This window comes from Rhinopithecus roxellana, chromosome 13, assembly GCF_007565055.1.
Source record: "Rhinopithecus roxellana isolate Shanxi Qingling chromosome 13, ASM756505v1, whole genome shotgun sequence".
Lineage (NCBI taxonomy): Eukaryota > Metazoa > Chordata > Mammalia > Primates > Cercopithecidae > Rhinopithecus > Rhinopithecus roxellana.
The window spans coordinates 22,444,496-22,460,077 of record NC_044561.1 but is presented as its reverse complement, the minus strand read 5'-3'; the positions used below and the strand labels follow the sequence as shown (position 1 = coordinate 22,460,077).

General features: G+C 42.9%; 1 protein-coding gene across 1 annotated transcript in view; it reads right to left on the bottom strand.

Moving 5' to 3' along the window:
* The window catches only part of TTC28 (tetratricopeptide repeat domain 28), a 475,930-nt gene that overhangs the window by 112,484 nt on the left and 347,864 nt on the right, over nucleotides 1-15,582 (bottom strand). The window contains exons 6-8 of the mRNA XM_030915124.1: nucleotides 12,286-13,627; nucleotides 10,504-11,027; nucleotides 250-359 (exon numbers count right to left, since the gene is read on the bottom strand). Of these exons, the coding sequence (XP_030770984.1) occupies nucleotides 250-359; nucleotides 10,504-11,027; nucleotides 12,286-13,627 (1,976 nt within the window). The remainder of the gene's footprint in view (nucleotides 1-249; nucleotides 360-10,503; nucleotides 11,028-12,285; nucleotides 13,628-15,582) is intronic.

Genomic DNA, 15,582 nt, shown 5'->3' with positions numbered 1-15,582 from the left:
AATGGGGAACAATAGCACTTAATACAAGAATTCTTAAGAAATTATTGAGAAATCTATCACATGAGTGAGCAAAAATCTTTACTGATTGTTCAAATACTTCTGGGCTAGCACAGGCTGGAAATCATACACCTTAGCCCAAGGGTAGAAGTCAGTGCCTCTTGTAAATGCCATCACTACTAGGATAGTAATCCTAAGGTCTCCCATGCTTCTGGAAACAAAAAATCCACTTCAGTCAGGGATTCTGCTTACCTGGTGTTGGGCCTCCTCCAAGTTTCCACTAGCCCAAAGGGAGAGGCCAAGGCCATGGCGAATTTTTGCCTCATCTTCTCTTCGGCCCAGTTGCTCAGCTAACCTTAAACCTGAAACCAGATAGAGAAATTTGAGGAAACATAGAAGACGGATAATTCCACTATCCTAAGGAGTCCTGGAGGGTCATTTTACTTTTGTGTTTTTGTTTTGAGACAGGGTCTCACTCTCTTCCCCAGACTGGAGTGCAATGGCAGCTCACTGCAGCCTTGACCTCCCCAGGCTCAGGTGATCCACCTCAGTCAGCCTCCAGAGTACCTGGGACTACAGGCACAGGCCACCACAACCCAGCTGGCTTTTGTATTTTTTGGTAAGGATGGGGTTTCACCACGTTGCCCAGGCTGGTATCCAGCTCCTGATCCACCTACCTCAAGTGAGTCACCCACCCTGGCCTCCTAAAGTGCTGGGATAGCCACTGCTCCCACCTAATTTTGCTTCAGGTGTCTATAAAAGAATGTTAACAAGAGCTACTCAGGAGACTGAGGCAGGAGGACTGCTTAAGCCCAGGAGTAAGAATCTAGACTGGACAACTTAGTGAGACCCATCTCTTAAAAAAAAAAAAAAGAATACTAACAACACAGCTAGATAAAATGAGGACAAGAGCTGAATCAGCCAAGGTAGAATAAGCATTCTCTTCAAATTCTGTGTTGGTAGCAACATTTCCAGGATTTCCAGGATGCCTCGGCAAGAGCAAGAGACAGGTTTGCTGGGCAGGCAGAAACACTAAAACAAGTGAAACAATCTGGTTACCCTCCTAAATTTGAAATCCACAGCTTTGCAAAGGAAAACTCCTGGCTGATAAACTTATCTAACCTGATTCTTTGGCTGGCAAAGCTCTTCCTGATAGTTAAATATAGAAGGCAAAAGAGTATTTTTCCTTTCTCATGTGCACAGCATCCAAGGAGCATTAATAGAAGACACATACGATGTTCTCCTGAAAGCAGAATATGAACACAGCCTGACCCTGCCTTCTGTTACTGATGTTACTGACACATTTCATGTCTAATCTGTTTTCCCTTTCAGTTTAAGACTTTGATGTGCCTCAGCAGGGTTGCAAAACCAGTGCTATTATAAGGCAAAAACCTTAAATGAGACCATCCTCATTTTAATAGCCTTCAGGTAGGCACCTGCAGTTAGGGTCATTTACCCACAGCAAGCTTCGGGGTTTCAGGACACCAGCAACCTCCAGAGCTTTGTGAGAGTCAAATCTGAAGGCAACCATTTATTGTATTGGTCACTAGGCAGTTCACAGCATCACTTTGCCCTCATTATCCTGCTCACTGTACATAGAAGCTAGCTTGTGCAGAGACAGCATGAAGGCTCCCACCGTACAACTGCACATACAAAGGAAGGACTTCCTTCTTCTAATCTAATTCAGGGTAGATGGAAGCCTGCCTCTGATCATGCTGGGCCTGTGCAATTTCAGACTTTTGAAAAGGAATTGAGTCTGTTGAAAGAGTAAGAAAAGTGACACTCGGAGGGGTGGAGCAAGATGGCCGAATAGGAACAGCTCCAGTCTCCAACTCACAGCGCGAGCGACACAGAAGACCGGTGATTTCTGCATTTTCAACTGAGGTACTGGGGTCATCTCACTAGGGAGTGCCGGACAATCGGTGCTGGTCAGCTGCTGCAGCCCGACCAGCCAGAGCTGAAGCAGGGCAAGGCATCGCCTCACCTGGGAAGCGCAAGGGGGAAGGGAATCCCTTTTCCTAGCCAGGGGAACTGAGACACACAACACCTGGAAAATCAGGTGACTCCCACCCCAATACTGTGCTTTAAGCAAACGGGCACACCAGGAAAATATATTCCACACCTGGCCAGGAGGGTCCCACGCCCATGGAGCCTCCCTCATTGCTAACACAGCAGTCTGCGATCTAACTGCAAGGCAGCAGCAAGGCTGGGGGAGGGGCGACCGCCATTGCTGAGGCTTAAGTAGGTAAACAAAGCCGCTGGGAAGCTCGAACTGGGTGGAGCTCACAGCAGCTCAAGGAAACCTGCCTGTCTCTGTAGACTCCACCTCTGGGGACAGGGCACAGTTAACAACAACGACAAAAGCAGCAGGAACCTCTGGAGACGCAAACGACTCTGTCTGACAGCTTTGAAGAGAGCAGTGGATCTCCCCACACGGAGGTTGAGATCTGAGAAGGGACAGACTGCCTGCTCAAGTGGATCCCTGACCCCTGAGTAGCCTAACTGGGAGACATCCCCCACTAGGGGCAGTCTGACACCCCACACCTCAAAGGGTGGAGTACACCCCTGAGAGGAAGCTTCCAAAGCAAGAATCAGACAGGTACACTCGCTGGTCAGCAATATTCTATCTTCTGCAACCTCTCCTGCTGATACCCAGGCAAACAGGGTCTGGAGTGGACCTCAAGCAATCTCCAACAGATCTACAGCTGAGGGTCCTGACTGTTAGAAGGAAAACTATCAAACAGGAAGGACACCTATACCAAAACCCCATCAGTACGTTACCATCATCAAAGACCAGAGGCAGATAAAACCACAAAGATGGGGAAAAAGCAGGGCAGAAAAGCTGGAAATTCACAAAATAAGAGCACATCTCCCCCTGCAAAGGAGCGCAGCCCATCGCCAGCAACGGATCAAACCTGGTCAGAGAATGACTTTGACGAGACGAGAGAAGAAGGCTTCAGCCCATCAAACTTCTCAGAGCTAAAGGAGGAATTACGTACCCAGCGCAAAGAAACTAAAAATCTTGAAAAAAGAGTGGAAGAATTGACAGCTAGACTAATTAATGCAGAGAAGGTCATAAACGAAATGACAGAGATGAAAACCATGACACGAGAAATACGTGACAAATGCACAAGCTTCAGTAACCGACTCGATCAACTGGAAGAAAGAGTATCAGCGATGGAGGATCAAATGAATGAAATGAAGCGAGAAGAGAAACCAAAAGAAAAAAGAAGAAAAAGAAATGAACAAAGCTTGCAAGAAGTATGGGATTATGTAAAAAGACCAAATCTACGTCTGATTGGGGTGCCTGAAAGTGAGGGGAAAAATGGAACCAAGTTGGAAAACACTTTGCAGGATATCATCCAGGAGAACTTCCCCAACCTAGTAGGGCAGGCCAACATTCAAATTCAGGAAATACAGAGAACGCCACAAAGATACTCCTCCAGAAGAGCAACTCCAAGACACATAATTGCCAGATTCACCAAAGTTGAAATGAAGGAAAGAATCTTAAGGGCAGCCAGAGAGAAAGGTCGGGTTACCCACAAAGGGAAGCCCATCAGACTCACAGCAGATGTCTCAGCAGAAACTCTACAAGCCAGAAGAGAGTGGGTGTCAATATTCAACACTCTTAAAGAAAAGAATTTTAAACCCAGAATTTCATATCCAGCCAAACTAAGTTTCATAAGTCAAGGAGAAATAAAATCCTTTTCAGATAAGCAAATGCTTAGAGATTTTGTTACTACCAGGCCTGCCTTACAAGAGACCCTGAAGGAAGCCCTAAACATGGAAAGGAACAACCGGTACCAGCCATTGCAAAAACATGCCAAAATGTAAAGACCATCAACGCTAGGAAGAAACTGCATCAACTAACGAGCAAAATAACCAGTTAATATCATAATGGCAGGATCAAGTTCACACATAACAATATTAACCTTAAATGTAAATGGACTAAATGCTCCAATTAAAAGACACAGACTGGCAAACTGGATAAAGAGTCAAGACCCATCAGTCTGCTGTATTCAGGAGACCCATCTCACATGCAGAGACATACATAGGCTCAAAATAAAGGGATGGAGGAAGATCTACCAAGCAAATGGAGAACAAAAAAGCAGGGGTTGCAATACTAGTCTCTGATAAAACAGACTTTAAACCATCGAAGATAAAAAGAGACAAAGAAGGCCATTACATAATGGTAAAGGGATCAATTCAACAGGAAGAGCTAACTATCCTAAATATATATGCACCCAATACAGGAGCACCCAGATTCATAAAGCAAGTCCTTAGAGACTTACAAAGAGACTTAGACTCCCATACAATAAAAATGGGAGACTTCAACACTCCACTGTCAACATTAGACAGATCAACGAGACAAAAAGTTAACAAGGATATCCAGGAATTGAACTCATCTCTGCACCAAGCGGACCTAATAGACATCTATAGAACTCTCCACCCCAAATCAACAGAATATACATTCTTCTCAGCACCACATCGCACTTATTCCAAAATTGACCACATAATTGGAAGTAAAGCACTCCTCAGCAAATGTAAAAGAACAGAAATTATAACAAACTGTCTCTCAGACCACAGTGCAATCAAACTAGAACTCAGGACTAAGAAACTCAATCAAAACCGCTCAACTACATGGAAACTGAACAACCTGCTCCTCAATGACTACTGGGTACATAATGAAATGAAGGCAGAAATAAAGATGTTCTTTGAAACCAATGAGAACAAAGATACAACATACCAGAATCTCTGGGACACATTTAAAGCAGTGTGTAGAGGGAAATTTATAGCACTAAATGTCCACAAGAGAAAGCAGGAAAGATCTAAAATTGACACTCTAACATCACAATTAAAAGAACTAGAGAGGCAAGAACAAACACATTCAAAAGCTAGCAGAAGGCAAGAAATAACTAAGATCAGAGCAGAACTGAAGGAGATAGAGACACAAAAATCCCTCCAAAAAATCAATGAATCCAGGAGTTGGTTTTTTGAAAAGATCAACAAAATTGACAGACTGCTAGCAAGACTAATAAAGTAGAAAAGAGAAAGGAATCAAATAGACGCAATAAAAAATGATAAAGGGGCTATCACCACTGACCCCACAGAAATACAAACTACCATCAGAGAATACTATAAAGACCTCTACGCAAATCAACTAGAAAATCTAGAAGAAATGGATAATTTCCTGGACACTTACACTCTCCCAAGACTAAACCAGGAAGAAGTTGAATCCCTGAATAGACCAATAGCAGGCTCTGAAATTGAGGCAATAATTAATAGCCTACCAACCAAAAAAAGTCCAGGACCAGATGGATTCACAGCTGAATTCTACCAGAGGTACAAGGAGGAGCTGGTACCATTCCTTTTGAAACTATTCCAATCAATTGAAAAAGAGGGAATCCTCCCTAACTCTTTTTATGAGGCCAACATCATCCTGATACCAAAGCCTGGTAGAGACACAACAAAAAAAGAGAATTTTAGACCAATATCCCTCATAAACATCGATGCAAAAATCCTCAATAAAATACTGACAAACCGGATTCAGCAGCACATCAAAAAGCTTATCCACCATGATCAAGTGGGCTTCATCCCTGGGATGCAAGGCTGGTTCAACATTCGCAAATCAATAAACGTAATCCAGCATATAAACAGAACCAAAGACAAGAACCACATGATTATCTCAATAGATGCAGAAAAGGCTTTTCACAAAATTCAACAGCCCTTCATGCTAAAAACGCTCAATAAATTCGGTATTGATGGAACGTACCTCAAAATAATAAGAGCTATTTATGACAAACCCACAGCTAGTATCATTCTGAATGGGCAAAAACTGGAAAAATTCCCTTTGAAAACTGGCACAAGACAGGGATGCCCTCTCTCACCACTCCTATTCAACATAGTCTTGGAAGTTCTGGCTAGGGCAATCAGGCAAGAGAAAGAAATCAAGGGTATCCAGTTAGGAAAAGAAGAAGTCAAACTGTCCCTGTTTGCAGATGACATGATTGTATATTTAGAAAACCCCATTGTCTCAGCCCAAAATCTCCTTAAGCTGATAAGCAACTTCAGCAAAGTCTCAGGATACAAAATTAATGTGCAAAAATCACAAGCATTCTTATACACCAGTAACAGACAAGCAGAGAGCCAAATCAGGAATGAACTTCCATTCACAATTGCTTCAAAGAGAATAAAATACCTAGGAATCCAACTTACAAGGGATGTAAAGGACCTCTTCAAGGAGAACTACAAACCACTGCTCAGTGAAATCAAAGAGGACACAAACAAATGGAAGAACATACCATGCTCATGGATAGGAAGAATCAATATCGTGAAAATGGCCATACTGCCCAAGGTTATTTATAGATTCAATGCCATCCCCATCAAGCTACCAATGAGTTTCTTCACAGAATTGGAAAAAACTGCTTTAAAGTTCACATGGAACCAAAAAAGAGCCCGCATTGCGAAGACAATCCTAAGTCAAAAGGACAAAGCTGGAGGCATCACGCTACCTGACTTCAAACTATACTACAAGGCTACAGTAACCAAAACAGCATGGTACTGGTACCAAAACAGAGATATAGACCAATGGAACAGAACAGAGTCCTCAGAAATAATACCACACATCTACAACCATCTGATCTTTGACAAACCTGAGAGAAACAAGAAATGGGGAAAGGATTCCCTATTTAATAAATGGTGCTGGGAAAATTGGCTAGCCATAAGTAGAAAGCTGAAACTGGATCCTTTCCTTACCCCTTATACGAAGATTAATTCAAGATGGATTAGAGACTTATATGTTAGACCTAATACCATAAAAACCCTAGAAGAAAATCTAGGTAGTACCATTCAGGACATAGGCATGGGCAAGGACTTCATGTCTAAAACACCAAAAGCAATGGCAGCAAAAGCCAAAATTGACAAATGGGATCTAATTAAACTAAAGAGCTTTTGCACAGCAAAAGAAACTACCATCAGAGTGAACAGGCAACCTACAGAATGGGAGAAAATTTTTGCAACCTACTCATCTGACAAAGGGCTAATATCCAGAATCTACAAAGAACTCAAACAAATATACAAGAAAAAAACAAACAACCCCATCAAAAAGTGGGCAAAGGATATGAACAGACATTTCTCAAAAGAAGACATTCATACAGCCAACAGACACATGAAAAAATGCTCATCATCACTCGCCATCAGAGAAATGCAAATCAAAACCACAATGAGATACCATCTCACACCAGTTAGAATGGCAATCATTAAGAAGTCAGGAAACAACAGTTGTTGGAGAGGATGTGGAGAAATAGGAACACTTTTACACTGTTGGTGGGATTGTAAACTAGTTCAACCATTATGGAAAACAGTATGGCAATTCCTCAAGGATCTAGAACTAGATGTACCATATGACCCAGCCATCCCACTACTGGGTATATACCCAAAGGATTATAAATTAGTCTACTACAAAGACACATGCACACGTATGTTTATTGCGGCACTATTCACAATAGCAAAGACTTGGAATCAACCCAAATGTCCATCTGTGACAGACTGGATTAAGAAAATGTGGCACATATACACCATGGAATACTATGCAGCCATAAAAAAGGATGAGTTTGCGTCCTTTGTAGGGACATGGATGCAGCTGGAAACCATCATTCTTAGCAAACTATCACAAGAACAGAAAACCAAACACCGCATGTTCTCACTCATAGGTGGGAACTGAACAATGAGATCACTTGGACTCGGAAAGGGGAACATCACACACTGGGGCCTATCATGGGGAGGGGGGAGGAGGGAGGGATTGCACTGGGGAGTTATACATGATATAAATGATGAATTGATGGGTGCTGACGAGTTGATGGGTGCAGCACACCAACATGGCACAAGTACACATATGTAACAAACCTGCACGTTATGCACATGTACCCTAGAACTTAAAGTATAATAAAAAAAAAAAAAAAAGAAAAGTGACACTCAGGTTCAGGGTCATAAATATACATTTCAAAATGCTCATAACTCAAAAAACTTAGAAACAACATTTTAAGTTTAAATCATATTATTGGATAACAAAAATATTTGTAAATAATTCACATTTTTAAACACCTTACAGAATAGAAAAACATAGGAAAGAAGATGGTTCTTGGGAGAAAACCAGAAGGATACTGATTGTTTAAATCTTCAATAAGCTAACCACGTTAATTCTTCAATACAGATGTCCCTTCTAGGTCAAGATCTATGAGTCAGAAGTAAAATTTATTGAGACAATTCCTGCTTAGAAGCCATGTTCTATGAGAACAGGGACTGTGCTTTGTTCCTGCTATATCCTCAGCATGTAGGACTCTAGCTGAGGTTCAACAATGAAGAGTTAAAAGCCCACTGGATAGACATGGTATCTGTCCTGCCCCAGCTTCTCTCTGCTTCTGCCTCTTAGGAACCTGACACCCATCCAGCTCTCCTAGAACCTAGAGTTTGTCAGGGACTGGTCCCAGGTAAGTCACCAAATTGATCCATGCTCCCTTTCTTCATTTGCAAGAAGAGGAAGGGCTGGGTGAGACCAGTGGTTTTATCCAGAGGTGTCTCCCTCCACAGCACCTGGAAAGCTTGTTCAAAAGACTCAGACCAGGCCCCACCTGTGAGAATCTATTGCGCTGAAGCAGGGTGACACGGATCTATAAGGCTCCATAGCCTCCAAAGCCAGGGGAGAGGGAACCATGGGGTGGCTTCCAGATAAACTAGTCCTTCCTTGCCAGAGGCTGCAGACCTAACTCAGAGCATTTGGAAAGCACCGTCCAGGTGTCCTGCACTCATGAGAAGAGGTACTCTGGTTTGGCCCATGAGGAAAGTCATCGGCTGCAGGCTCTCTAGTGGACACATCCAAAAGACAGACACCGTAGAGATGCTACAAATTAGAGTTTTTAGATCTCTGCAAGACTTCAAAAATTACAAGAAACAATAAAAATGAACTTGAGAGTTTTCCACAAATATAGAATTGCATTGCAATGTCTCTGGCAAACCAGCTGTTTCATGAAAATAGTATTTCAGGAAGTACAAAAGAACACAGCTGAAAAGTTGTCATATGACTGAATTTAATAGTTTTCACAAATTCAAATGAAAATTGCTCCTTGTCTGTTGGAATTTTACCACAGTCAAGTTTCAGGAAATTAGAAGCCAACATTCTCATTTAATGCATTGAGGCAGAGCCCCATGTGGATAGAAGGGGAGCTAGATAAAGTCTGGGAAGTGGCTTCCAGACTCTGTAACCTCTCAGACTGCAGGCCAGCGCAGTCCCTGGTCTGTTGCAAGGAGACCAGCGAATCATCAGCTCTTCACCCATTCTCCTCTTTGCTTCCTGCTTATCTCTCTCCTGGCTTCCCAGTGGGGGCTCGGGAGTAAAGGGGATAAGATACCCAACCTTACTCTGCAATTGTAAAGTTAGAAACAACTTCAGAGAGGATCTTGTGTGGTTACTGGGTTGGAAAACTTGGGCTGGGCCCTACTCCTTGACTAACTGACCACATGATGAGGATTGAATCACTATACTTCTCTGAGCCTCAGGTGATTCAACTGCAAAAATGGGAATAAAAAGATATACCTCACAAGACTATCGTGAGAACTGAATCAGATTAAACAAACTTTATGTGCAAAGCCCCGTGGAAATGAGAGTTTTTGCTTGAAATCAGTAACCATTCCTTTAACCAGTGAGCTATCTGCCCTTTTTCCTTTCTAGGATGAGAGGATCCAATACGCCTGTGTAAGGGGAAGGACTTTTAAGAGCAGAAAGCCCCATCTCAATGTAAAGAGGTGGAGGGCAAACACATTGCTGTGGAACTTCTGCTTTCGGAGGAAGGAAGGATCCAAGGTGAAACTGTGCAGCCTTCAGTTTCTAGGCCTGCCTGGAACAAGACCCTACTGTGGCACCAGCCCAAGCACTGTAGGTGACAAATGCTGGGAAGGAAGCCTGGTTTACTGCTTGAGTGCCCCTCGGACTGAGACTTCTGGATTAGACCTCAGCTGCCATGTCAGAACTGACTTCTATAAAGTTTTAATATGGTTAGTTTAGATATTCTCTAGAGGGACAACAGAGCTTGGAGCAGATGGACATTTTCTTCTGATTGAAACCCTTACAATTTTTTAGGATTACATCTTACTTGATTCATCTGTGTGAGAACATGTTGCTCATTCCACAGAGGGTTCTGAAAAGCAAGGAGGGTATCAGCTCCTTGGGCAGCTGGTGAGCAGTAGATGCTGTCACTGAGAGAGTAAGACAATCTGGGTCTGAGAGAGCAGGGCAAGGTGCTATGGACAATGAAACACCTTAGTACTATCAAGGGACACCTGGTGGGGATTCTGTGATTCTGGAGTTGAACTGACAATGTGGCCTCTGAGACCGTTATTCCACACAGAAGTGGCCACTCAAACTGTGCATACTTCCCTCTGAGTCTTGAGTTCTGACTCTGAACTTGATTTCAAGTAGGCCAAGAGAATACAATGGGCCTTTTCACCTACCTTCCTGTAAGTACATGACTGCTTGGGAATAGTTCTGCAAGGCATGATGGGTCCTTCCAAGGCTACTATATGATACCGTCTTGGCCGCCAAGTCATTCATCTGTGCAGCAATGCTCAAGTGCTGTTCTTGATAGACCACAGCCCTCTCGAAGGTGCCCAGGGATTCATAAGTCAGGCCCAGGTTCCCATAGGCTCGGCCCTGGCATGTGGGGTTGTTGGTTTCCTCTGCTATCTGTAGATCAAGCTGGTGGTACTGCAGGGCTGTGTCATACTCCCCCATCTGCTGGTAAACGCCCCCCAGGCCACAGGCTGCGTCACTCTCCAGGGCTCGGTCTTTCATATCTCTAGCAATGTTCAGCTGGCGTTCAAGGCAGGAAATGGCTTGTTCGTAATTCCCTAATTGGCTGTGCAGACTTCCCAGTTCTCCATAGGCCTGGGCTTTATTGAAGGCCTCCCCGAGCTCATGGGCAACCACGAGCCTCTTTTCAAAGCATACAAGGGCTTGCTGCAAGCTCCCCATTGCCCTGTGGGGATGTAGACAGAAAAGCAATGATATTATTTCGTGCAGGTGCAGACATGCTAAAGCCCCTGAGAAAATGAAAAGCATTTGTCACTGTCACTTACTATAGAAGCTCTTAACTCCTCTTCTAGCTAAAATCTATCATGTGCCCTTAGAGTGAGATGCAGAGGAATTTCATAATCTGGAAAGCAATTCAAAAGTCATCCCTTAGTGACCTTCCCAAGAGCTTGAGATTCAATGGGATATACACCCCAGAGGAAACATAAAATATATTAATAGGCACAATGATAGCAAGTGAACTGTTTGGTTCTTCAGGCCTCCCAATTTCCACTACTGCTTAGACTATGTTTTTGAAATCACTTTACAGTGGCTGTAAATCTTTCACCCTGAGCTTCTCAGAGCACTCTGTGGGTGAAGATTTAGTTTGACCCTTGCCCTTCCTCCACTCCAGGAGCCCTAATCTCCTGCCTCTCTGGTGGGGCCATATATTCTGCAGACACAGGCACCTTCTTGGGTTCCCCACATTTAGGAGAAAGTATCACCTTGACCAACAGTGTGTCTTTTTGTGCTGCTAAGAGAAGACATGATAAGAGTGGAAAGAGCATGACCAAACCATTTGTGTGGGGCACGTGAATTAGTTCCCTGAGCCTCCGATTCTGGTGATAATAAATCCCACATCCCACAGCAGATGATAACAGATGTAGAGTAATACAAAACTGCTATAACTATTAAGATATCTGTGCAAGGGACCTTGCACAGATGATGCATGCAACATAGTATATTTATGCATTCTCCTATTATCAGGTGGCTTTTCTGAGAAGCAACACAATGGGGTCTAAATAATTGTTAGATGCAGATGTTGTATTAATAAATACATTCATATAATGTGGGAGGTATTCAGAAAAGATCAGGGAAAGTGATTCATTCACCTTCCCAATCCCTATTATCCTTCTCATTCTAATGTAGTCAAAAGGCACTGCATTTGGAGTCACAGAGCCCTGGGTTCAACTCTCAGCTGTCCCTTTTAAGCTGCATAATATTAGGCATTAACTCAACTTCTCTGGGCTTTAGTTTCTTCATCCATAGCATAAGGGTAACAACATCAACTACTTAATTCAAATAGTTATTGGAGGAATCAGATGAGATATGTAAGAAAATGTTTGCAGTTAACAAACTGCCATGCAGACATGAAGTTGCCATTACTGGCACAAATGCTCTTTTTTGCAGAGCTATAAACCACAATTGTCCTTGGTCATTTTTACCTGTGTCCATTTCCCAGGCCCCGGTAAGCCTTGGCTTGGTCTTGCATGCGATTCAGACTCTGTGCCACAGATAAATATTGTTCATAGTATTTGATAGCTTCCTCATAGTCACCCAGGGCTTCGTAGCAATCCCCCAGGTTGCCATAGGCCCGGCCCCTGTCGAGCACAGACTCATTTCCACTTAGCTGCTGCAGCATGGCCAATTGCTGCTCAAAGTAACCAATGGCTTCTTCCATCACATTCATGTTCATCTTTGTGATGCCCATGTTGCCATAGACCTGGGCTTCCAGACTTGGATCCTTCAGCTTTTGCCCTAGATCCAGTTGCTCTTCATAACACTTGAATGCCATTGTGTATTTCCCAAGGGCCATGTAGACAGCAGCCAGGTGCCCATGAGCTCTGCACTCCCCTGGCAAGTCGCTCAGCTCCTGATACACCTCCAGTTCCTGTGTGTGATAACCCAGGGCCTTGTCATACTTCTGGATCATTCGGTATGCAGTGCCCAGGGCTGCATATGCACTGGCTTCTAATCTTCTGTCCTTTACCTGGTGAGCTAAGCCCAGCTGCTGCTCGTAGAATTTTATTGCACCATTTATATCTTTTTTACAGATGAATATATCGCCCAGGTTCCCTAGGGCTCGAAATTTAGCCTGGGAATTATTCAGAGACTGGGCTAGGGACAGTAGGTACTTCTGACACTCTTCAGCTTTACTGAAATTCAGCAGAGCCTTGAATGCTAGGCCCAAGTTGCAGTAGGCTTTTGCTTGGCTCAACTTGTCATGAAGGTCTTTGGCTAGTGCCAGATCCTGTTCGTAGTACTTCACTGCCTCCTGATAATTTCCAAGGCAGTAATGGGCATAGCCAAGATTGTGGCAGACCTTCCCTTCTCCTTCCATGTCTTGAAGGTCGGGAGCAAGCCGGAGGTACTGTTCATAATAGGGGGCAGCCTGGACATACTCTCCCCGAGAGCAGTGGAAATTGCCCAGGTTGCTGAGGGCCCGGGCCTCGCTCTGGATGTCTCGTAGCTCCCGGGCAATGTTCAAGTGGTTCTGATAGTGTTGCAGGGCCCGGTCATGGGCACCCAGGGCCTGATAGGCCACGGCAAGGTTCCCATGTGTGGAAGCCTGTGAGGCTCGGTCATTCACTTCCATGGAGATCTGCAGCTCCTGCCGATGGTATTTGACCGCCTGGTCGTACATGCCCAGGGCGTTGTAGGCATTGCCCATATTCCCATAGGCACGGCCCTGGGCAGCATAATCACTCAGCTCCTGGGCGATGCACAGGTGGGTCTTGTGGAGTTTCAGCGCAGTGTCATAATCACCTTTCATCTGGTGTATGATTCCTGAGAAAGAGAATAAAAGAACAGACTAAGACTGAAATAACTGATTTGCAATGTAGAAAGAAATGTAATTTGCATCTCAATTTATAGTAAAATGCAATCCAGATGAATTAAAGAATTTAAAATAACAGAAGGTAGAATTAAATATTTATTAGCTCTCCAGAGGGAGGATAGCTTAAGTTTCAAAGCAACAGAAAAAAACATTTACAGATTTTATTACAAAAATAAGAATGTTTGTACTACAAATACATATCTAAAATGAAAAGGCAAAACAATACTGGAAAATATATTAAACATAACTGAAAAAGTTCAATAGCCACTGTGTGTGAAGAGTTTACTTGGTTTGATTTTTTAAAAATGAAGATCCCAATTTACTAAAATAGGCAAAGACCTGTAAATGTTAGCAGATAACTCACATCCAAAGAAATACAAAGAGTAACCACACAGGAAAATGCTAATTTCCTTTAATAATCAATGAAATGCAAAAATAAAGCAACCCTGAAGTACCATTTTACTTCGGCTAAATGAGCAAACAAAAAATGAGATTGTCCTAAAATTGGTAAACATACCAACTGCTGGGGACATAAACTGGAACAACCTTTTTGCACAAGCAGCCTGGCAAGAACCACAAATGCACTCCTACTCTGACCCAACAATCTTATTCAAGGGAAAGTATCCTAAGAAAATAATCTGACAAACACAGAAGATTGCATAACAATACACATAACAACCTTCAGTGTGGCACTATAGACTACTGGAAAATCAGAAACATCTTAAATGTGAAACACTGGGGGATTGTATAAGTACATTTTGGTATATCAACTCAATAGAGGATTATGCAGTCGTTAAAAAGATAATTATAAAGTCTATACTGAAAAACAGGGAAACAATGTTCTTGTAATCATATTAACTGGAAAAATCAGGAAAAAATGCTGCATGCTCCCATGATAATAACTAGGAAAATAAGTACGTCCATATGCATGGACAAACTCTTGATGGGGTTATACAAAAAGAAAAATAGTTGCCTTGTTAGGTAGTGGAATTTCAGTAATTTTTGTTCTAAAAGCTCTTATAATTCTGCTATACTGCTTTTATAATCAACAATAACAGTGCTCCAAACAAATCTCATGAACCATATTATAGCTGCTAAGCTAAGGTATTAACAAGCAGTTAAAAATGAGTTATATCAAACATATCATAAATATAAAGTAGTTTCAAATGAGGGATAACATAATGGTAACTTGGGAGGTGGCTTTAAGGAGAGCTTGGTCCATTCCAGTTTGGGCTAGAGTGAGGGCCACCACTAGAAAAGGTGGAAAGAAGCTAGCATGCAAACAGGTTTCTCCTTGCCTTTGGTTTTGAACATGCTTTTCCATGCATCAGTGTGTGAGCTTTCCAGTGGTGACCAAAATCTACAGAAGCCCCAAAAGTCAAAATGCAAAGATGTGTTCTGTTAAAATGTCTGAAATTAAAAATAGAGGCTTTAAGCAAGAAAGCTGTGAACACCTAGCCTCTACAATTTGTGTATCTCTCTGACACTCTTTATTCATTCATTCACTTATCCAGCAGACGTTAGCTGGGCATTTATTGTATCAGAACTTGTGGTGGGCAGCAGGGGTAGAGAGAAGAATGAAGACAGAAGTCTCTGCCCCCAGAGAGCACACTGGGTCAAAAGGCAGAAGTACGCATGATCAAGGCTGAAGTCAGGGCAGGGCAGGAGCTGGGGGTGCAGTGCAGGGTGAGTCTGTGGGGGCTACTCTGCTGGTCCTGACTCCTCCCTTGCATGCTGTGGAGATCTGCCCTGCCACAAGAGTCACATCTAGTCCTAGGACCCAGCCATCTCTTTGACTTAACTGAACTTAGGGTAAATCATTTAGTCTTTTTGAGTTTTACATAGTTCATCTATATAATGAGAAAAATAATGAACATAACACCAACCTTAGGAGGTGATAGTGAGG